Consider the following 22,490-nt stretch of genomic DNA (forward strand, 5'->3'; position numbering starts at 1 on the left):
CAAATTGATTTTATTTAAATTATTTTATACTGTCTTGCCTTTGTCTGTGTGCGCCTTTATTTGGAGTGCTGTTCATGTTGTACCCGGTTTGGCCACTGAGGGGCAGTGTGGTTCCACGCGGTCTGTTACACTGTTAAGTTGTAGCCACATTAGAGAGTAGAAAAATCCCAATCAAGTTATTCCAATAAAAGTTGTAACAGTAGATATGGTAATATTCATAATATTGATTGTACATTGGCATGGAGCAAAATACTTGCATGTCTAAATTTTCAGGGAACCAAAAATATGACTTTTGTTGAGCCATTGACATTACATGTCAAAGAGAGAAGATATTTTAAAGGGATGCTTGACTCATTGAGCCATTTTCAGTAGTAAAAAGTTAATATTTTGTCTAGAATTAATGTGATACTTTCATTGTTTTTCATGTACAATTAATACCTTTAAAAACAATTTTTTCTACTTGCTGTTTTCTGGGTTTTGTCAGCAAACTGAGCCACGATTGGTCGTTACCTATTTCCTCAGCACAGGTGATGTCCTCGCCAGTCGACAGCAAGTGAAAAAAAAAGTTTTTTAAATGTATTAATTGTTCATGAAAAATAATTGAGTTATCACATTAATTATATACAACATATATTCTTTAAATAAATGATCTTACGATCTTGACTATTCAGATCTCATGTTGTATTTGGTCTGGCAGTCTCAGGCCCAGTACTCAGCTAAAGCTACAACCCATCTCGTGCTTATTTATTACTTTCCTAATATATTGACCCCCTAGTCCTTTGGACAGGTTGGTTCACAGCCTAGGGGTACTCCGACTTTGTGCACTTTAGCCAAACTATACTGTTTGACCAGTTTGTTAGATTGATGACATCATCAAACAATGACGGAGTAGCAGAACTGCTGCGATAACTCAATATGCCACTAGAGCACACCAAATAGAAGGAGTAAGCAGACATTGATCACAGAATTGTTTTTTAAGATTTATTAAGATTAAGATTTACTCGACCATAGTTTCAACAAAGCTCCTAAACTGAAGCCCAATGTAACAGATCAGTGAGAGTTTGCAGGGGTGTGCTAGCTATGGATGGGACAAATTGGATGTACAAGGTTGGGCCAGACAGGGCTGTTTTTGTTGTTTTTTGCAGAACACTTTACAAAGTCCGTCATTACTGGTCCATGGTCAAACTCACCGTTTTTCAATTTCGCGTAACTGTGCCATCCGTGAACTTCAGCAAATGTGACCCGCAACCAGCACTGATATGTTACAATTCTTTTTTTGTTAAGGAGCGCGCAATAATAATCATTTGGTAGCTTTCCCAAGTCAACATGTCCTCATCATTGCTCTCCGTTTTTTGGGTGTGTGCGCATGCGCGTGTGCTCTTTAACTCACCTGAAACCTGTTATAAATCCAAGACCCTTTACCATCACCCGATACATCAAAATCCCGTCAGAATCGCAAAGTTGACAGGAGACCAGAGGAAGGACCAGAGGAAGGAAAGAGAGCTCCAGACACCAACCTCCAACAACTCCACGACCAGAGGGAGAAACAAACTCTTATTGAGTTTTGGTGGATGCTGTTGTGGTGAATCTGGAGCGCATGAAGACCTCCACCAGAGTTACAAATCCAGGAGCTTTCACCAACACCAGATCTATCCAGAATCCCAACCGATGATCAGTGAGAAACGCATAATGCAGGTGACCACTCATCACAGTAGTGGGCTACTTCCCTGTTCAAAAATAGAGTCCGCCCTGTCCGAGACCGAGATGACAGAGTAAAAATGCTTTCGATTCTTTGACGAGATCATGATCGATCTTGCGAATGTAAAACCACAACATAATGGTGTCCCTTGTAAAAGGAAAATTATCATTCCTATTTTGGGGCCCAACAGTTCAACCATAGCGCTCTACTTATTTTTCAATAGAAACCAATCATGTCACGTGTTGATAAGCTTAGACGTCACGAGATTTTTTACAACCAAAAAGAGGGTTTCAGATGTTGATGCTTGAACACGAGCAGTATATTTACAGATATGACATAACTCAAGGCAGGAAAGACATTTTCACATTGCATTACCAACTCATGTCTAAATTAAATCTGACAAAATTGTGTTAATACAATATTGGTTCCAGTGAGCCTAAGGAGTTTTGAACAATTTGTTATTTTTTTTATCATGGAGAAAAGACGAAATGGAGTCTGCCAACATCCTTCGTAGCCAGTCATCGCAGCAGGTCTTGAGTCCCGCTCACGTCCAATCTGACCACGCTGTCCGAGCCTCATAATTGCTACCTTGACAACGGAGTTCCTGTTGGTACAAGAAAAAAAATATGCGTTCAGCTCTAACTCACACACACAAGGGCCGTTATGACACCATATCCTGCTGCCAGTGTTACCCCATGGGGATCTCACATGGCTAGGCAGAGATGTTCGTCATGGGCTAGTCCGTGGGCTGAGGTGGAAACTTGCCAGGAAGTCACTAAGACACCATTCCAACTCAAAAGCATGCAAAAAGACAACAAACTGCTGAAAATATACAGTATGAAAAAATGGATTTATAACATAAGATTCAAAACTTCTTGTGTGATATCTTGATTAAATAAAAAAAGAGGCTGTAAGAGCCTGGTGGAGACATTAGTTCTGGTTTATATCAAAACAAGATGGTGGCAGGAATTTTCCAGTGCTTTTTTTGCACTGGTCTTACTCTTTCCCTGTCCATCCAAAGCACTCGTGCTGGTCCTTCCCTTTTTGGAGGATTACTGAGAGTATTTTTCCAGGGCTGTTTTGGGTGTGGTTTTGATCTGGTGTCGGGTGCAACGCTTTTAGGCCTTTCTGGTCCATATAAACGGTGAAGATTCAGCCTTGTTCTCCTCACCTCAGGTAAGGATGCTGTGGATGAGTTTCTTGATTTTAGCCTCCTTGGTACAGATGTTACTCGAGAGACCACACTGGCGGTCTCCAGAATCGTTAGCCTGCTTTGTGATTCTGATCTGTCATATTTCTTTGTTCCAGATCCCTGGCTAGTAGCGAGCCTGGGTTTTGGGGACACTTGTCGTGATCTGGTGTGTAGTTCCGATTTTGTGGGTCTTTGTCGTTGAGGTGAAGAGAAACTTTGTTTGGGCCTGGTATCCGGCACTGTTTTCTTGGGTCCAAATGACTCCACCATGGGCTTCTCAGACACTAGTAGGGTTACCTTGTTCATACATTTAGCCTTCTCGGGCGCTGAAGTCCTGCTGATGGCCTCGTCTGATCCTTTCATATATGGCATAACATTACTTTCATCAATAATAACTTGGTCATCCTGGATCTTCCGTGGTGGACTGGCTGGGAGAATGTCTTCTTGTGGACTAGGTGAAAGAACAAGCTTTTCTTGCCCCGGTGGACTCGGCGGCAGAACAAGCTCTTGACATGATGGACTAGGTGGGAGACCAGGCTCTTGTGACACGTCTTCCAGACAAACACCAGAATTTGGCGACGTAGCCATGCGCATATTTGATGATGTCACCGTAACCGGTGGCAACAAGCACGGCATTACGTCTGCTTCATCATCCCCTCCTAATTCATCCTTGTCACTCTGTACATGTTCTAGCAACAGCGACACATCTGCTCCTGTGTTGAAATCGCAGTGTTGTGATCGTAATATGATTGCACATTTGTTCTCATCCGACTTCTTAATGGTCTTCGGCTGTCTTCCAGCTTCATGGACTACCTCTTGTGGTAATACATTTGCCATTGCCAAATCCTTGTATAGTCTCTGCAAAAGGTCTTCGATCTCTGCCTCAGATATATTTTGCAAGGATGGGACAGAATCCATGCATGGTTTTGTGTCTTTAATATCTAGAAACTTCTCCTCTGTAGAGAGCCGTTTACAAAACCACAGATGTGAGTTTATGCTTAAAAAAATATTAATTTGTGTAACATTTCAAATCCTTTCACTTCATATGCCAGCACCAAATATCGTATTTCCTCAAGCAGTGGCCATTGATTGGTCGCCGGAGCGTTATTATTTGTTTGGTACAATGGGAAGGAACTCAATGAACAAACTTTTCTGGGTGACATATTATTCTTAGTTACGGTCAATGTGGAAGAATAGTTTGTTTTTCACGATCTCTAAACTTTGGGGACACGAAAGAATCAGATAAAAAGAAACGCTGTTAAAAATTGCCACGGGCCGGGTGCTGTGAAGTTGCAATATTTATTGCGGTAATAAACTAAACTGCACCTTGTGGAAATGTTACTGAAGTAGGGCTACCTGAAGGAACAACAGGAGATAAGATTTTTTTTATTAGTTATTTTTTTCAAGTGGATGGCACGTTCAATTAAGCGTAAGCAACTTTTGTCTCGCCTCATAAGATGCCGCCACAATGAGTCAGACGCAAGATTTGAGCTTGAGATTGATAAAATCCGGCATAATAACTGTCAACAGTTATTATGCCGGATGCCCTTCCTGACAAAAGCAAACAACACATTTTTTCTTTCTCGGGCTTTGGTCATGACTCGTAACTGATTATGAGCTGCTGACCATAAATCAAGTTTACCACTACATTACCTGTGCCACAGTTTCTAATTGAGTACAGGCCACTATTTGAGGAAATTTGACTGGCAGTATGCACTTGGGTAACAAACAATGGAACTCTACCATAAAAAAATATGTATGTATTATGTGAAGTACTGTAGCCATTACGTTGCAAAGTACTTTTAGAAATGTATCTTACCCCATTGTTCTTGGAAGACCACGAAAAGAAGTTTGAGACTCTCTTCTTCGTGAACTCCTATGAAGTCCATAAGATCTGATATATACTGGTGTATAAAATCACTCATGTCAGTCGGGTGCGAAAAATATATTGCTCTGAAAATACAGTCCACTAAACTCTTCAGTCCAAATGGATCAGATGAGGGATCCATATCTGCTTTTTGTATTTCTTTGTTGTGTACTACAGTACTGAATGGACATGGGTCGTAAGTTCTTGCTTATGTGACTTCGTCAATGTCACAATCCAAATCAGGAATTGATAATCATTTTATTCTTTTTTTTTTACGTCAGCCCATTCATTTATATGAGCTGACCGCCAAGAGAGGACACAATATTTTCTGCATGTGTTACCAAAGTCATGAAAAATTGTGTCCAAATTAAAGTTATCAGGTCTCGTATTAAATTGTCGAACCAGCAACATGTCAATACTTTATAGAGTACAGTTTACATTACTCAAAACCATAGAGGCCAGGTTTTGATGATGAGAAGGGTGACTCTATGTTAAAGCGTTGTGATGATGTCACAGGGCTTTACCGGTTTAATACTTGGGAAACCCCTCCAAAAATCAACATATTTAAATAAAACAATCGATTTGACGCAAAATTAGAGCGCTAAAATATAGTTACTGCCACACGTAATAAAAATAAGAGATTACAGCTCTTCTATATTAGCCAGTTTGTAACAATATAATCTCATCAGGGAAATTAAGGAGGATATTCTGGTAATATATTCATACTCACTACTAAATCATCTTTTTTACTGTTTCCCAGTGGATAATTTTCAGTCTGATTAGATTCATTTTGTTGTCCAGTTTGTACAAGACTGATATGTATCGCTTTGCTTGCTCATCACATGGTGAATGACACGTCACTGGAGACTGAAAACACTTGGTCAAATCTCAGTCCATAAAACTTTGCTCCAGAATTACTTTTTTTTAGGCTTGTATGAGAATTTTCTTGCATTCATTTTAGTTTGACCTTTATATTGTCTCTGTCCTGTAAAAAAAAAACACTTATATCCATTTATTTATTTATTTTATATGTTTTTGGGGTGTCTGCATTCAGTTTTATCCCATAAATGTAAATGTAAAAAATAAAAATAAAAAGCAAAAATGGACATAAGTGTTTTTCACAGGACAGTGACAATATTCTTAATAATAAGGGGATTTAAAGCTTCTGTACTTTTGTTCAGCACCTCTTAGGCAACAGCAGACTGTGACACTTTCACTCCTGCCAAATGTTGATGCTGATGTTACTATTTTTTCATTTTTTTATTTTAACAATCAGTTTCTGTCAACTGCTGCTATTGTTTTCTTTGGGCTACCCCCCACTGTCTATTAGGGATGTAACGATAACGGCAATATCGTGATAATCGCAATATTAAAACTCACAATATCGTCGTCGTCATTTTCGAAGACAGCCAGTCCCAGAATGTTTTTGTGTAAGCACATTGATAAAACAGATGCTCTGTAGTTTCAATGTCTTTCTCACAACAAATACAGAAATATTGTTCAATATTAAACCTTTTTCTAAGCAGCTCACTGGATGGATAAAAATAATTAAAGTGGAAGTCAAATCAAAAAATGTATTTGAACTCGTGACCGAACCCAGAAAACAGGTCAGTCAGTTTGTAATACGAGCCCAGGCACTTTGACGCAAATTCAAGTCGACAGCAGAGGACGCTATAATGTCAAAATGGCCGCGTTCTGAGAAGGTTGAAAACTGCTGAATTAATCTGCTCACGGTCATTCTTATTTGACGACATGATATTAAAATATCGTGTTAAGATATGCGGGGCACTTTTTAAAATAAATAAATAAATAAATATTATTTCATTGGGCTACAGTGTTGTTATCCTACCTTTGTTTATTCTGGTTTTCATCTAGTTAAAGTATCCAACGCTGGTCGTCTTCAGCTTCATTGGTGTCAGCTTCTGCTCCTGGCTTCAAAGTCCTTTTTGGGGTTCAGTGATAAGCAGCTATTTTTCTATTTTACGTTACAGGTTTCAAGGCTCCTTGAAATGGAATTAGCAGCCGCAGCCGTTGCAGTAGTAATACCTTCCACTTTACCTCATTTGCTTCAAGACACAATCAATAATCAACTCCACTTAATCAACAGAATTTGAATGATCATTTAATCAATGACTGGATACTCCTATGATTTCCTAGCCAAGTCGGTAAGACATCACTCGTCCTAAGATGCTTCTGACTTCCCATCTGTTTTATTTGTTGACGCCTCCTCTTCTCTTGCCGCCACATTTTCTAATTCCAAATCCTTGTACAGTCTCTGTAAAAGTTCGTCTAGCTCTATCTCAGATATATTTCGCTTTGACTGGGAAGATCCTCTGTGTGACGTGGGAGCCTCTGGTTTGGTGTTTGTTTTATCTTCAAATTGCTTCTCTGTAAAGAAACATTAAACGACAAATAATAATACTCAGCCTAACAGAATATTTACCAAAACGAATTTGTATTGTATTGTGCAAGTACATCAAAACTAAATGTATAATAACATTATTTTCAATTAGATACTGAGTATATTGGATCTTACCCCATTGTTCTTGGAAGAGTAAGAAAACCACTTTGGGATCCGCCTCCTTGTAACTCTCTTTGAATTCAATCAGCTCTATTATGTATTTGTTTATAAAGTCACTGATGTCAGTAGGTCGAGAGAGGATTTTTGCTTTGAAAATGCATTCCACTAAATTTCTCAGCCCGAGTGGATCACAAATTGCAGAATCCATTTGGGTTTGTTTTCAGTTGTGTATAACAGTTTTGTTTGGACCTAGATTTGCTTGCCTGTGTCTTTGTCAGACACTCACGAGTTTCATCAGGAATGTGACATTTGCCATTAATTAAAAGCATGTCATGATGTCACAGGGCCTTCATCTGACAGTGATCTACTTCAGACTAGGGCACACTGTCACAATGCCACTCAATTAGCAAGGCTTTAGCACAAAATGAATATCACACATTCACACACTGGTTTTTCTAAACACTAAGTACTGTACGTTTTCTTTTTGCACACCCCTGTACAACATACAAATCCAGCATAACCTATATTCAAGACAATTCACCATAACTTCTAAAAAAAATAAAATTAAAATGACTTATTTTTTTCCGCACAGTAAACACTTTTATTGAGATGACATGAGCATCAATGCACTAGTGGTTGCAATTCCAATGTTGGATTCTCACCGAGCAAAAAGGTTGTTTGACCTGCGATATACACCCTGTGACTCAAAGCGACAATACAGTCGTGCAGGCTGGGGTAGAGAAAAGGAGCACCTTTTACATTAAAGCATCACTCAGTTTTTGTATTAGATTCTTGACATAACAACAGTACTTCAGCAACAAGTTGGCATTTTTCAAAACATGTAGCCAACAACAAATGAACAAAACATAATATAGGTGAGGGCATTTGGCTTGCAGGAAAAGTCGATTTTAAGACACTAGTTCAGTGCCCAGCTAGTAAACCTGACATACACGGTCTAAATTTTTAGATATGATTTGATGCGACATAATGAAAATGACTGCAAATACAAATTCAGGATCTGTAGAAATGCTGGATTGCGTTGACAGTTCTTTTATCAAGATTTTTAGCGCTTCGCTTAACTGTCGAACAAGGAAATAGGCCGCACCTGGCAATTTTTGCTAGTGCTAGATGATAAATAAATCACGTTTTATACCTTAGTAAAAAGTTTAAAACAAGTAATAATCCAACTAATTCATTGTCCAACTTGTTGTGCCAGTTATTTCTAAATGTAATCTTTTTTACATTGGTTGCAGAAAATTGCAGCAGAAATTGAGAAACTGACCACTAAATTAGCCTTTTTGGATTCATATTGCACCAAAATAAAGAAGCAACACAATACAGACACCCTTTAGCATAATACATATTTTTAGCATTTCCCTCATCCTTTCATCATTCTCACACGCTACTGTTTGGTTGAAAACCTAAGAATATACTTCCATCTATTGGCATTGATTAATAGTCCCATACACCCCCTGTAATGTAAATTAAATACCGTGACATGAATTGAGGAACACTTTCTGACTGGGATACAATTTAATATAGTTGAATTATTATATTTTTTGCCATCAGTCAGAATTATGCAGAACAAAAATAACATAGCACTTTTGTTTTTGCTCTTTGTCTGATGCTAATTTGACAGCATGATGAATGCATAGATGTGCCTTTGGTGGTCACCCCAGTTACTGTTTTTAATTGGCCTTTTTTTTGCTGCCCGTAAAAAAAAAAAAAAAGGAAAAATATATATGTGACACACTGCGCAAGGTGGTCACATCGATATATTAGATATTGATTGACAAGTGAATTGTAAACAATGTTGGTGAGAAATTGTCTTGTGTACATAGAAAAAGTCTTCAATATTTTTTTAGTTCAGCACATGAAGAATGAGAGCAAAAACAAAAGTGTCGCTTTTACAACGTATGATTACATTTTTGCTCAGTGTATATTATTTAAAGGCTGACTCCAGCCCTTTTAGGCATTTGTATTAGATCCTAATATATCAAGTTAATCGACCGTAATTAAAAATGTTTTTTTTTTTTTTTTTACTACAAGCTTAACACTTGACCCTGTATTGTCTAAAAATGTACAACCTATCAGACAGAATTTCCATCGAATGCTTAATAATGGAATTCCAGACTTTGATTTCAGATTAAAATTTGTATGATAATAAATTCCTCAAGCTTGTGCCTTGCAAGTTTGTGCATCCTCAGTGCTTCCCCGTGCTGGAAGATCGGCAACACTTAAAAGCAGAGGACTGTGCTTCATCCGTTGAGCCTTTAATATAAAGTGTAAGGTCATTTTTGCTACCTGCTTTTGATGTGCATTTGTTTCTTTGAGTTATGCTGTATGTAGCATCTATCCTCTCCCACTTTAAGTACGACATACAATTGCATGATAAAGAATATGAAAAAATAGCTCTAGGTCCAAAATATTTTGCTGATACATTTCTGATTTAGTAATCCTCTATACACAGCATGGTTTATTCTACAGGTTTTCAAATGACGAATAATTGGAAACAAGTTGGCCTAAAAATGGGCATGTAGTGCTTTTTGCTTTGAGAGACTTCTCTCTCACGATGGCATCATAAGTCACTATATTCATATTCTTCAAACATTTTACTAATCAAGCTCCATTTTGTAATGCAAACATTTTCTCTTCAAATTTCGATTTATGGATTAAAAAATAAAATAAAAAATTAAACACCTGAATTAGGAGAAGAGCTTTTCTTGGTCTTTGTGCTCCTTACATTTGACTGCTTCTTCACATGTCGGGCAGCAGAAGAAAGTGATGGCCTTTGGATTGTGTTGCAGCTTAAACACCGTCTCTCAGTGGTTGTCAGCGCGCTTCTTTGTCTCCCGCTCAACTACCTGCACGAGTCTTTCAGTAAGTCCAGCGCTTGTTGAGGTTTGCTGCTGAATCATGTGATCAGACAGCAGTTTATGCAACGCGGTCCCAATCTCCGTTTTAACGCTCCCTTCTTTCTCTTTGGAGCCAAAATGGCTATGATGGCTTCATCGAACACCGCCTTCAGGCCTTTCTGGGTTAGCGCCGAACACTCCACATAGCAACATGCGCCAATCTGAGGGGAGGGGAAAAAAAAAAAAGAAGAGGGTGATTTAGCAGTCAGCGACAAAGACAAAAACAAACCCCGAGTTGTCAACAATTAAGGTATCCGTCCAGCCATGTTCTACAACCACAGTGGATGAGTGGTTGTAGCGAAAAGGAGCTGGTTTGAATTCTCGGGTTGGAGTAATGTGTGACGTCAATTCATGCTTGAGTCCATTTTCCTAACACGTAGCATTTGGTCAATTGATGACTTTGTCAAGAGCCGTTTTAGACCAAATAAATCGTTTTTTTTTGTTTTCAAAGACATTTCATGACAATTTTCTGCCTTTTTTCTTATGTTTTTGGACATTTTATGGCTACTTTTTGAACGTTTTCTTTTCTGCCTCTTTTTTAATTTTTTTTTTAATAAATGTTAAACTTATAACTTTTTGGGGGCAATTTTGCATATATTATATGGTAATTTTTATGGTCACTTTTTGGACATTTTTAGGTATTAAAAAAAAAAAAAACGTGTTCATCTACCCGTACCTCTTGTCTCTTTTTCTGACAACCTACAAATTTAGACTCTGACATAGTTTGAAAATTTGAAAATAAATTATCATTTTTTAAAATCTAAACTGTTAATCAATTAAATAATGTTTTATCTAAAAAAAAAAAAAAAGTGTAAAAAATATATTAATTTCTACCCAAATTTTTTTGAGTGATCAACAGGGAGTCACAGGAGAGGGACTAAATAGCCACATGTGGCTCTAGAGCCGCCTGTTCCAGACCCCTGTCTAAGCATATACAACATCTGTCAAAGGATAGCAGATATAAAGAATGGATGGATAGATCTGCCGTCATATGAAAAATGAATAAAATATAATGAAATGACTTTTTCCTTAATATGAATTGGGCAGGTTGTCTGCATAGAACACAAAAGCTTTCGGGGTCGGTTCAAAACATACACACCTCCTTTGCCAGTTTCAGGCCTTGCTCAGTCACTATAGGTTTCTCCTTCATATCATTCAGTTTGGCAATGGTCTTTGGGTCATCTCGTAAATCAATCTGAGAAATGAGCAATAAACATGGCACTGTAGTTATTACGACGATTCTAAATCATTTGACATTTCACAGCCGTTGTATTGGATCTTAAAGTGTACAGCTTGGTGTATCTCGTGTTATGGCTGGTGAGTGTAGATAGCAAAATCGTTCTCACTCAGTTGATCAAATTAACTCATTCACTGCCATTGCTGACTATAGACGTCAAAAATTCATGTGAACTATTTTTATTAGTTTAATTTTTTTATGAAAACCTAGAATTTTTTTACTGTACATTTATAACAGATATACATTTATTTATTTAAATTATTAAATTAAATTATTTTAAAAAAATATTTTTAAAAAGGGGCGTCAGACGATTACATTTTTAAATTGTAATTAATCACATAACTTCACTAACAATCACACATTTTATATCTGTTCTGAATGTACAATAACAAATTCTAGGTTTTCATACTTTTGTTGGCAAAAGTGGAAGAAAATGTTAAACTAATAGAAATAGTTCAAATGAATTTTTGACGTCTATAGCCGTCAATGGCAGTGAATGAGTTAATTTAAAATGACTTCTATAAACTAAGCTCTTCCATATTTTCATATTCATTCATCCATTTTGGATCAACAATCCTGGTTAGGCCTCACCTGAGTGCCAATGAGCAAGTAGGGGACATTAGGTGCATACTCCTGCAACTCCGGCACCCATTCTTCACGCACATTCTGGAAACTGGCAGGGTTGACCACAGAGAAGCAGATGAGGAAAACATCCGTCATCGGGTAGGACAACGGCCTGAGTCGGTCATAATCCTCCTGGGAAAAGGATTCAACGTTAGGAAACTCATGAGCATACATCATTTATTCTTTCTTTCTTTACCGTACCTCAGTGAAATTAATCTTCATGAAATATTTAGGTGCATACAATTTGAACCTTTTTTTTTTTTCACTGAGGCCAGGTTAGAAAAGAGAACTTATTCTTAGCTTAACAAGTGGTTTGTTCCATACGCACCGCCAAGCCCCTGCTGTTTTTCACATAAGATGTGTAATTTTATGACAGGCAAGACACTCGTAAAAGCGTCAAGTGGATTTGAGTTATGAAGAGCAAAGAATGTGAAGACCTTCACGTGGGATTTACTTTCTCCTTTGCCCGCTCAATGACAGGCAATTAGGATTTTTTCTATTCTCTTTTTTACTTGCTGTCCTTCAACGCAAGCTGAGCCACAAAGTGGTCATGTGACATTAGATGGCGGTATCTGAGCAGGGCAAATGTGTCAAGTCAAACACAAAAAACATCCTTTGTGAGTACCTTGAGTGTGGTATGCGGGGGAGGGGGGGGGGTTGTACTCTCTGGTGAGTGGTATGTGAGCTAATGATTGAATATTGCTGCAAGCCTGCGGTTGCGCTGAACATATTGTTATGAGTTCTGTCATTTCCGATCGTCTGTGAGGTCGCGAAGGTAACAGACTGTCATTTGTGATTGGATTCTTTGGTCCTTCCTCGGGTCTCCTGACGGCCTCACGACTCTGGCTGGAAGTGTTCGGTTTAGGTGAACGGTATGGGATTTTTTAATAGGTTTTAGGTGAACTAATGAATACACACACACTCGCACAAAAAAAAAGAGCAATGATGATGACATGTCAAATCGGTAAAATTACCGAATGAACAATACTGATCTCTCAAAAAAAAAAAAGGAGGCAGGAAGAAAGAAAGCAGAGTAGCCAAATTCAGTCTTCTTATCATCCCCACTACTGTACAAAGAAACACAGTGGGATCCATTCAGCATTTTTCCCTACAAACAAGCCCACAGTTTCTCTGAGAGCCATCAATGCCTCTCACATTTCCTTACTTTACCTCTGACGCTAAACTAAACACAATATGTCCTTTAGCCGCAAGTGAGGAGGTTTACACGCTAGCTCAGCTCAAATACTCCATCTCCGATGCTCCGTGCTTGTTGGCCCGGTTATGTTCACTCTCCTGCTGCTCAGAGGGCACTTTGTTGGGTTGAATGTTTTTATCACAGGGATGTCACACCGTTTTATTAGATCAGTTCATGACATTGCGGCAACACTGCATCACAAACTTTTGGACACCATACTATCATCAGTAGGACAAAGGGCAATTAGTACAATTTTAAGTTCAACCATGGCTCTAAACGATTACTTGATTACTAGTTGTCAATTAATTTGATGATCGATTAGCTATCAATTAAATATGACATGTCTAACGATCAAACTATTTTCAGTACATGCCCGTTTCTGCAAAGCTAGCTGTGTTCATTAGGTCACTGTGTGTGCTCTGCTGTGTGACATCATCATCTTCATTGTCCTCCGTCGCAGCTTCTATAACCTCCGCGCGGGGGGGGGGGGGGGGGGTCTATAAAGTGCATAGGTTCATATAGAATGGGAGCTATCTGTACTAACATGGCCGTCGGGTAAGGATGCAACACACAATTTATAACAGTCTGATCGGCAAATCGGAACTTTTTGCTGACCTTTCATAATAATTAATAGGCTAAACAATCTCCATCTACTCACTATTAACATATTTACAATAATAAGAACACGATGCCACTCAAATCTAATGGGTTTGTTTTTTTTAGGCAATGGCATTCAGAAACTATCACTTCAAAAGCACCAAATGAAATCAGTACAGGTACGTTATCCATGTTGTGATGTCATTTTGATGACTAGTACTCACATAGTTTATCGCCACCAGATTATCAATGTGTGCGATTGGTGCAGTTTTCAAACAAACCCTTATGAGCTTCACCGGTTGACATTCCTCATTACCATGACCGTGAACGCAAGCTTGTCTATTTTTACCCATCCTCATTTGTTTAAACCCACACGCTGACAGAAAGACATCTATCACAAGATTCAGCTGCCCACTTAAGATTTAACCACAAAAAAAAGTCTCGCTCTATATTTTAGGTACAGCTTCAGTCAAATGAGATCAATAGTCTGCCTTTTAATAATAATCATCTTGAGCTTTGTCACTTTCATAATTATTAATATAACAATATGTGTCAATTAATCCCCAATATAGTTCTAAAAAACTTAAATTATACATTACTGCAAACTAGAATCCCAATAATAAACTGTTTTTGTTCATTAATACTTCTGTCAATGTCAATCAAAACTGATCCTTATTATCTTAATATCTATTCAGTAAGAAGATACTTATAGTATTTGTCTTCATTTGGAACAAAATTGTCTAGTATGAAGGGATTCCTGTCTGCTATCATTCTGAAGTCATCTGCTGCTTACAGTATGTATGCTTATTTATATTTACTGCAGCACTTAATATAGCATAAGATGCATTGCCGACACCTAATTTTCAGTCAATCTAATTATTTTTTTTTTTTAAATAGCTAGACAATGTGACAGTGGGTGTCTTCCGTCTACTACAATAAACAAACATATATGACATATTGAAAAGAACAATCTCCATTGATTAACTAATTCACTGCCATCGACGAATATCAACGTCAAAAAATCATATGGACTATTTCCATTAGTTTAACATTTTTTCCACTTTTGTTAACAAGAGTATGAAAACCTAGAAAATACAAATTATTGGACATTTAGAACAGATATAAAATTTATGATTAAAAAAAGAAAAGATTATTTAAAAATTAGGAGCGTGAGGCAATTGAAATTTTTAATCCGAATTAATTGCATGACTTCACAAGTTAACTCTTAAACTATCAAACACATTTTATATCTGTTCTAAATGTACAATAAAAAATAGGTTTTCATACTCTTGTTAACAAAAGTGGAAAAAAATGTTTAACTAATAGAAATAGTTCAAATGAATATTTGACGTCTACAACCGTCAATGGGAGGGAATGTGTTAACAGATGTGCAGTTACCTGTGAAGGTGTGATGAGCAATAGCGCATGAGGACCGGACCTAATGCAGGCACAGCGGGTGAACAAATGAATAAATAAACACTTCAGCCTCTGCTTCTGTGTTACATTCAGCAATAATTTGCAGACTATCCCTATGGAATAATTGGACGAGAAGTGATTATTTTTCAGACAATAGGAGGCAGACAACAACACTATCATGAGCTGTGATTATTGTGGCTCACACACAAACACTGAATTGCCTGCTTGATGACTCATCAAAATTGATTCAACAAAGGCATAACACTCGTGTATATTTCATAAGAACTAGAGGGAAAAAGCATTGGGGAATCTTGTCTGAATGTTCTGAACTCCAGCTTTGATGATGGCCGGTGCCACCGACCTTGCAAACTACTTGAGACTTAATCAACAGTCCTTCTGCTGGTTAGTGCACTCGGTTTCACTTTGACTTTCATTTTGATTTTGTGCTTTATTTTGAGACTCAATTGCTCAAGGCAAAGAGGAATCGGCTATTGATTCCACACTGCAAATTCTTAACTATTATTTAATCATTTGATGCATTTTTTTAACGCTCATCCCCTTTTGAAACAGACAGGCATTGCAAAATCGTCAGACATGGAACAAATCTAAGCAAACGTAATATACAAGTATATAAAAGGATTAAGAAGAGAGAAAAGAAAAACAGGAGAAGCAAATGAAACTGAGGGGCCTTTCATACAAAACAACTTGAACAATTGCCTATAAAAAAAAAAGTGGATTAACCACTCCTGCTTGATAAGTATTCAAAGTGTACTGCCCAAACAAAAATGCAACAAATTTGGTAAGTACTGCATCAATGCAACCATTTAACATATCACCTACCCTAATTAAGCGCCATATTCTCCTGTTTTTTTTTTTGTGTTACGGTGAACCTCGCGATAAGATAATTCACGATAGTGTAGGGAGGTTGGCGATATATAAAAAAAAAAGTAGGGCTGGGAAAAAAATGTCAACCAAGTCGGTTGGGTCGACCACAAAAATTGGTCAATGCAAAAATGCATGCATCGAAGCTATTTCAATCATTCTAAAAAAAATAAAAAAAAAACATATTTGCGACACCTGGAAGTTTCCGGAGCCAATATTTTGTGTTTCCGCACGGACACTTATTGCTGATGGACTCCGACTTCCTTCTCTAAAATGCTTCCTAGGGTTTGTTTGTGGTCTTTTTAGACTGACAATTTTTTGAAAATTATCATTGCTGAATGTCTGATGTTTGTAACAAAAACAATCTGCGTCAAAATCGCTAAATAAATAATAAGAGTTCTAATGAAATGATTGGAACCGCCAAACTCACGTAAGATGGTGACTGTACGTGCGTCAGCAACAAGACAAGGTGGTATCTACTATCTACGTTAAACAGAGTAAGACTCACTCCTCCAAGTAGCGTGCAGGCTAAACCATCCAGCATTTCGGGCGGGTGTTCTGAAGAACAATGTAAATGTCTCGTCTATATAATGCTAATTAGTTGGGGTTCTAACGTGTAGTTCAAATAGTACAGGTAACATTAACTCATTCACTGCCATTGACGGCTATAGACGTCCAAAAAATATTTTAACTATCTCTATTAGTTTATCATTTTTTTCCACTTTTGTTAAAAGTATGAAAACGTAGAATTTTTTTATTGTATATTTAGAACAGATTAATTGTGAGTTAACTAGTGAAGTCATGTGATTAACTAAAATTAACCATTTTAATCGCACGACACCGCTAATTATAAAAAAAAAAAAAAATTTAAATCGCGTCAGGCAATTATTATTTTTTAATTGTAATTAATCACATGACTTCAATAGTAAAAACATGTTAAACTAATAGAAATAGTTCAAATGAATTTTTGTTGTCTATAGCCGTCGATGGCAGTGAATGAGTTAACAATGAACGGAGGTTGCAATGTTACCTATAATACTTCAAACAGGCATACAAGAAATGGTTTTGTTTTAAACAAGGTTGTAATCGTTTAAACATGTCTTGAAAGGTTCACAGTTTCACTCTCTAACAACCCTTCCTTGCCTCACTGTTTGTCTTTACCCCATCTTTCTATCTCCTCGTCATTCTGCCCCGCCACCACGCTTTGATCACACTTTGAAGCTATAAACATTACCAGCTGGCCTCCTGCTCCCTAAAAGAGGTCAGCAGAGTCAGGGACGGCGGGGGACGGATTTTCAACTGTGGAAACTCTACTCTCCCTGGCTGACATCTGGGGGAACTTCTCCATTTCAGAATGAGCTAAAAACAAACACGCACGCTCGCTTACAATCAACACACCAGAATAGACAATAGGGAAGCATAAAGACGTGTAACACTTCTGCTACCTGTGTTCCGAACAGCAACACACAAAGTCACAGGTGGATTGTAAGGTGGCAAGAGGTTGGATTGATTTAAATTAAGAGCACAGAGGCGCAGACTTGAATAATCTCTTGACCTTTACGCGCCTTGGTTATCTTTTTCCCGGCTAACAGATTTGGTTTCAGATTGTGACTCATTCACACTGTTAAATCCGGCCTGAGTAGTGTTGACTTGTGACATGCACATTTTGGGGTTGCGGGAGAGACAGCAGGTCTTGGGGCAGAGAATGCCCACTTACGTCACAATGTAATCAGTATTGTTATTTTTATAAGTAGCAGTACTAGTGCAGTTATTAGTGCTAAATTTGGTCATATTTTATACTACTGGCACTTGGCAGATTGCCAGCCGACATTGAGGCTTGTTTCTGTTCAAGGTTTTTTTTTTTTCTCCTTAGATGGAGTTTTTCCTTCTCCACTATTTCCAGAGATCTTGTGTGGACTGCCCAAGACCCATTTGAGTGTCTTTAGCAGTGTGCTCTTTTCTTTTTGATAAAAGAAGTAGAAGTAGAAGAAGTCGTAGTAGAAGAAGAAGAAGTAGTAGTAGGTTGTTTTTTTTTTGCTTTTTTTATTAATTCAAACTCCAACATCCAACTCAAACTGAGGACACAAACCAGAACAGTGCTAAGAAGTAGTAGTAGTAGTAGTAGTAGTAGTAGTAGAAGAAGAAGAAGTAGTAGTAGTAGAATGTCAAGAATATTAAGTTTGGGATTGTAATACAGTACAGAAAAAGGGAAATGATGCTCAATACTTTGATAATAATAGCAAAACAGTTTATTCACAGATGTAGATTTATTAAATGTCGACCTTTGTTTTTGATTTATTGTAAGGAAATTGAAGGGTTTGGAAGGACGTTGAGGATGGTTTAATAACTTTAAAAAATGACTGGGTCTGATTAGACCTTTTGTTTGTTTTCTTTTTCTTTTGTCTTGTTTGACACCACCGTTTGAATTGGATGTTAGAGTTTGAATTATTAAAGAAAGCATTAAAAAAGTAGTAGAAGAAGTAGTAGTAGTAGTAGTAGAAGAAGAAGAACACCACTGAATATATGACTGGATAGCCAATATCCCATACACGCCCGTGCAAGCCCTTGAAGCGAGAGGGCGGCCATCTTGCTCCTCCCATCTCGGGAGCAGACTACTGTATAAAATATACGGTATACGTACAGATTAGACATATACAGCTCGTAGCATAGGGGTTGTGGTGACTATTTTTTTTTAAGTTAAAAAATATATATTTTTAATAAAAAAAAAAAATAATAATAATAATAAATTGACAAGTGGACGGTATGTGCAGCTTTGAAGACCCCCTTTTTCTTTTGTCACTCAGTTCTTTAGACCCAATATTAGCTTTGGCAGAGGCATCTTTCGTTGAATTAGTTATAATTCTTTAATTAAAAAAAATATATACAAGTTTCCTCCTGTAAACATCATTAAGCATACAATTTATACATGTATTTAAGGCAAGTTGTAAAATGTCTGAAGTCCCCTTGTTTATGTTTAACAAATTAAAACATCATATATCATGCTGTTTCTATGTCCAATGTTCTCCAATTTTGAAGCTGTAAATGTATAGGATTGTATGCCGAGAAACGTTTCTTTGGAGGAGCAATATGGCGGCCTCGCGGCTTCAAAAGTCTTGGCCAATCGGCTACCCTGTCATATATTCAGATCAGTGAAGATAGGGTGACCTTGAAATTATGGTACCAGTCGCAGTTACACAGTGCACTTCACCTCCTATTAGTCATGCAATACCAACTGGACATTTTATATATATTTATATTTAGAATAAAATGTTGTAGCTGGTTTCAGTTTGTTGCCAATACATTCCTTTGTAGGCCCCAATGTTTGCCACAAACTCCACGAGGCACCATTAAACTTGACGATCATACAGAGTGGCTCAGACCTGCTATTTAATTGATATGCAATATGTCAAATCAAAACTATAGTAAATGGCAAATATTTTCATTTTAAATTAAGTCATGGGTTTTGGTATATCTTTTTTTTTTTTTTTTCTTGTGAGTTTTGATATTTCTAACAACAACAACAAAATGTAAATACTGTCTATAATCTACAGCTTTGGTTGTAGTTTTTAAAAAAAAATGCCACTGATTTGCCAGTACAGGAAGTTCAAATGCCTGCAACCAGGCATTTCTCAACATTTACAAATTTTATGTGCGTTGTTCATATGGTTGCTTCAACCAGTATGTCTGTGTGTACACACACATGCCCTTGTGTTGAGAGAAAATATTGTGTGCGTGTATGCATGCGCAGGCTGCTGGATCAGAATTTTTACGATTGTGCACTGAATGGCACATTGAGGAAGAAATCCCAGCAATGGGCAGCCCTATTAACAAATCTGTGACATCATCACTGGACATAGAAAGTCTGTTCTTGACATAATGGAACTATTGAACGGCCCTTACTACCACCACTGTTTATGGTAGACCGGACACTGGCAGTAAATATGTGTGAAAACTATCACCTGTTGCAGCTTAGTCTGAATATGAAGCCTGATGTCGCTTCAACCAAGGCATAGAGACAGCCAGGGTGAGATTTTTATTTTTTTCGGTGGGTGGGCGTGTGTGTTCATTCTTGACATGCTTGGCACTAGTACCAAAATATAAAAAGCGTACCTGGCCGGCAGTGTCGTACAGTCCCAACAAGTACTGCTTTCCTCCGACATTGACACTCACTGTGAGGAAATAACAAAGAGCAGTTAGAAAGAGGAAGGCTTGTGGGTGAGGAAGGTCTGGGAGGGGTGCATGAAGCATGAAGTGGAGGGGGTGGGGCTGTGGGTCCCCAACCTCTGTCTGCAATGAAGGCAAACAAGTGGTTTTGATTATAGCAACAGATGCAGGCAGGCCAATGCAGTTCGAGTGCAGCCGGAAACAGTGAGTGCACTTTATTCTCTCTATACAAATGTTATGTCCATTGAAGCAAAACGCAGCAACACGCCAACATATAATTCTTATTAAAATGAAACAATATGATTGTGCCTACCTGCATAATGATCAAAGACTGTTGGGACATATTCCTCCGGAAAAGCGTCATTGGCATAGCTCATTAGAAGACACGTTTTGCCCACCGCACCGTCTCCCACCACGACACATTTTAACATGATAGTACCGGTTCCGTTTGCCATGATCTCGAGCTTAAACTCGTCATTCTCCTCTTCCTCGGCCGCCCTGCTTCGCCGCCCTCCTGCTCTTCCTCTCCCCGCTGTTGCTGATGCTGCTTAGCCGCTAATGATCCCCGCGCGGCGGCGGCGGACATCACCAGCCTCGGTGCCGGGTTGCGAGGCGCGCCGAGCGGCTACACAACTGCATCTTCCTCCCGTAACTCACCACCACCGGTTACACTGCTCCCAAATGTAACGAAAAACACTTTTCTGACACAAGTCTTCGGTGTCACCGGTTGAGAGGTTTCATTGAGGGTGTTCTAATCCAATATATGACCTTTTCATCGGAGCTTTCCAGCGTGTTTGCTCACATCTCCAGCCGGCCAGTGGTGCGCGCTTCCCGGTGTGGCTCGCGCTGCTGGACGCTCTGAGGAGCAGCTGGGGGCCAGAACAAGGTGTGTGCGCTTGGTGGAGAGGCGGAGCTTAACGTTGGGAACCAAGGCACCGTGTGTAAAGTACAACGCGTAGTGCACACACGTGCCGACTTTTATCATTTAGTCTGCTTACTGATCCGTACGTCTTTCCATTTTCAATTGGCAATCAAACAACAACAAAAGTGGCTGCATTTTGCTTTGTGTATTTGATTTTACACAGAAAAGGCAACATTTTTGTTTTTCACATTTTTATTTTCAAATAGATCAAAAAGGCAAAATGGAAAAGGGCCTGTAGAACCATCAGTGCTTCATCAGCCATAACATTTGCATTGACCAGCGGTGTCCAGAGTCTGAGTCTTTTTGGATGTTACTTCTCCGACACACCTGAAGCTCATCAGTAAACTCTGCATAAGCCTGATAACGATCCTGCTCGTTGGAAACAGGTTAAATAAAAGAAAAAAAGTGATGCTTCAAAGGATAGTTTCTGTTAAAGGTGATAAAGCAAATTGTTTAGGATTTTGTGATGGTCCACTGCCCCATTTGCCACCAGAATATCTCCACATTCAAACCCAAAAAACAGGAGCAATTTGAAGTACAGGGGGCACTCGCGTAATCACAGTTCAACACCCGCAGATTCACCAATTCCCATTTGTTTACTTATATATTTATTTTCAAACGTTTAAAATGTTGTTATTATGTCAGGAAGACAGCCGTTGTTTTTCTTTTAAATTCAGTACAGAAAGAGGATGGATGTCCATTACCAGAATTGCATTCAGTGTTGTCCACATGTGCAGTTTTGTTTTTCTTGATTACATAAAAAAAAAGGCAAATGTTCTATTAAATACATTTTGAATAATGTAGCACAAACCAAAGAGGTCATTTTTTACCAGCGACTAAGAAACACTCCAGAATGGGTTTCGGAAAGTCTTCAGCCTGGCCTGATGTTTCAAAAATAAAAATTTAAAAATGAGATTGCACCAAAGACAATATCTGTATGAAAGCCATCATACTTAAAAATGTCAGGGCCCATGGCTCAGTCTGAATAACTTGAGAAGGTATTAGATTCCAAGTGGTGAGTATATGGCGTGTGGATTGTGTGGTACAAATGAAACATCAATAGTTAGAAAGGGACAAAAAATAAAATAAAAATTTAAGGTGGTGTACCACAAGCTGTTTTGTCCAAATGAAATGAATGGTGTAAACCTGATTATATAATTAATTAAATAAAATGACAATACATGTGGCACATCAGTCTCACAGTCAAAAGGTTCTACATTCAAATGTAGGCTGCAGCTTTTCAATGTAGAGTTTCTGCA

General features: G+C 38.2%; 1 protein-coding gene across 3 annotated transcripts; it reads right to left on the reverse strand.

Annotated features, from left to right (window-relative positions):
* Positions 1-967: 967 nt before the first annotated feature.
* On the reverse strand, positions 968-21,212 carry LOC144061367 (rho-related GTP-binding protein RhoQ). 3 transcript variants are annotated; one of them, XM_077581753.1, is made up of 8 exons: positions 21,078-21,212; positions 20,623-20,980; positions 20,256-20,314; positions 12,023-12,187; positions 11,294-11,389; positions 9,980-10,355; positions 6,608-7,146; positions 968-2,303 (listed from the first exon to the last, which is right to left on the reverse strand). In XM_077581753.1, the coding sequence occupies exons 2-6, from the start codon at positions 20,762-20,764 to the stop codon at positions 10,194-10,196; spliced, it is 624 nt and encodes a 207-aa protein (XP_077437879.1). In that variant the 5' UTR covers positions 20,765-20,980; positions 21,078-21,212; the 3' UTR covers positions 968-2,303; positions 6,608-7,146; positions 9,980-10,193. The 3 variants fall into 3 exon arrangements, with proteins under 3 accessions (XP_077437879.1, XP_077437878.1, XP_077437877.1); XM_077581752.1 differs by having other exon boundaries at positions 20,623-21,187; XM_077581751.1 differs by lacking the exons at positions 6,608-7,146; positions 9,980-10,355; positions 11,294-11,389; ... (2 more) ...; positions 20,623-20,980; positions 21,078-21,212 and adding an exon at positions 2,408-6,578.
* Positions 21,213-22,490: the final 1,278 nt, after the last annotated feature.

This window comes from Vanacampus margaritifer, chromosome 12 (genome assembly GCF_051991255.1).
Source record: "Vanacampus margaritifer isolate UIUO_Vmar chromosome 12, RoL_Vmar_1.0, whole genome shotgun sequence".
Taxonomy (NCBI): Eukaryota; Metazoa; Chordata; class Actinopteri; order Syngnathiformes; family Syngnathidae; genus Vanacampus; species Vanacampus margaritifer.

What these genes read in the sequence shown, in the direction of transcription:
- LOC144061367 (XM_077581751.1), bottom strand. Translation starts at nt 3,809, where the DNA reads ATGGATTCTGTCCCATCCTTGCAAAATATATCTGAGGCAGAGATCGAA.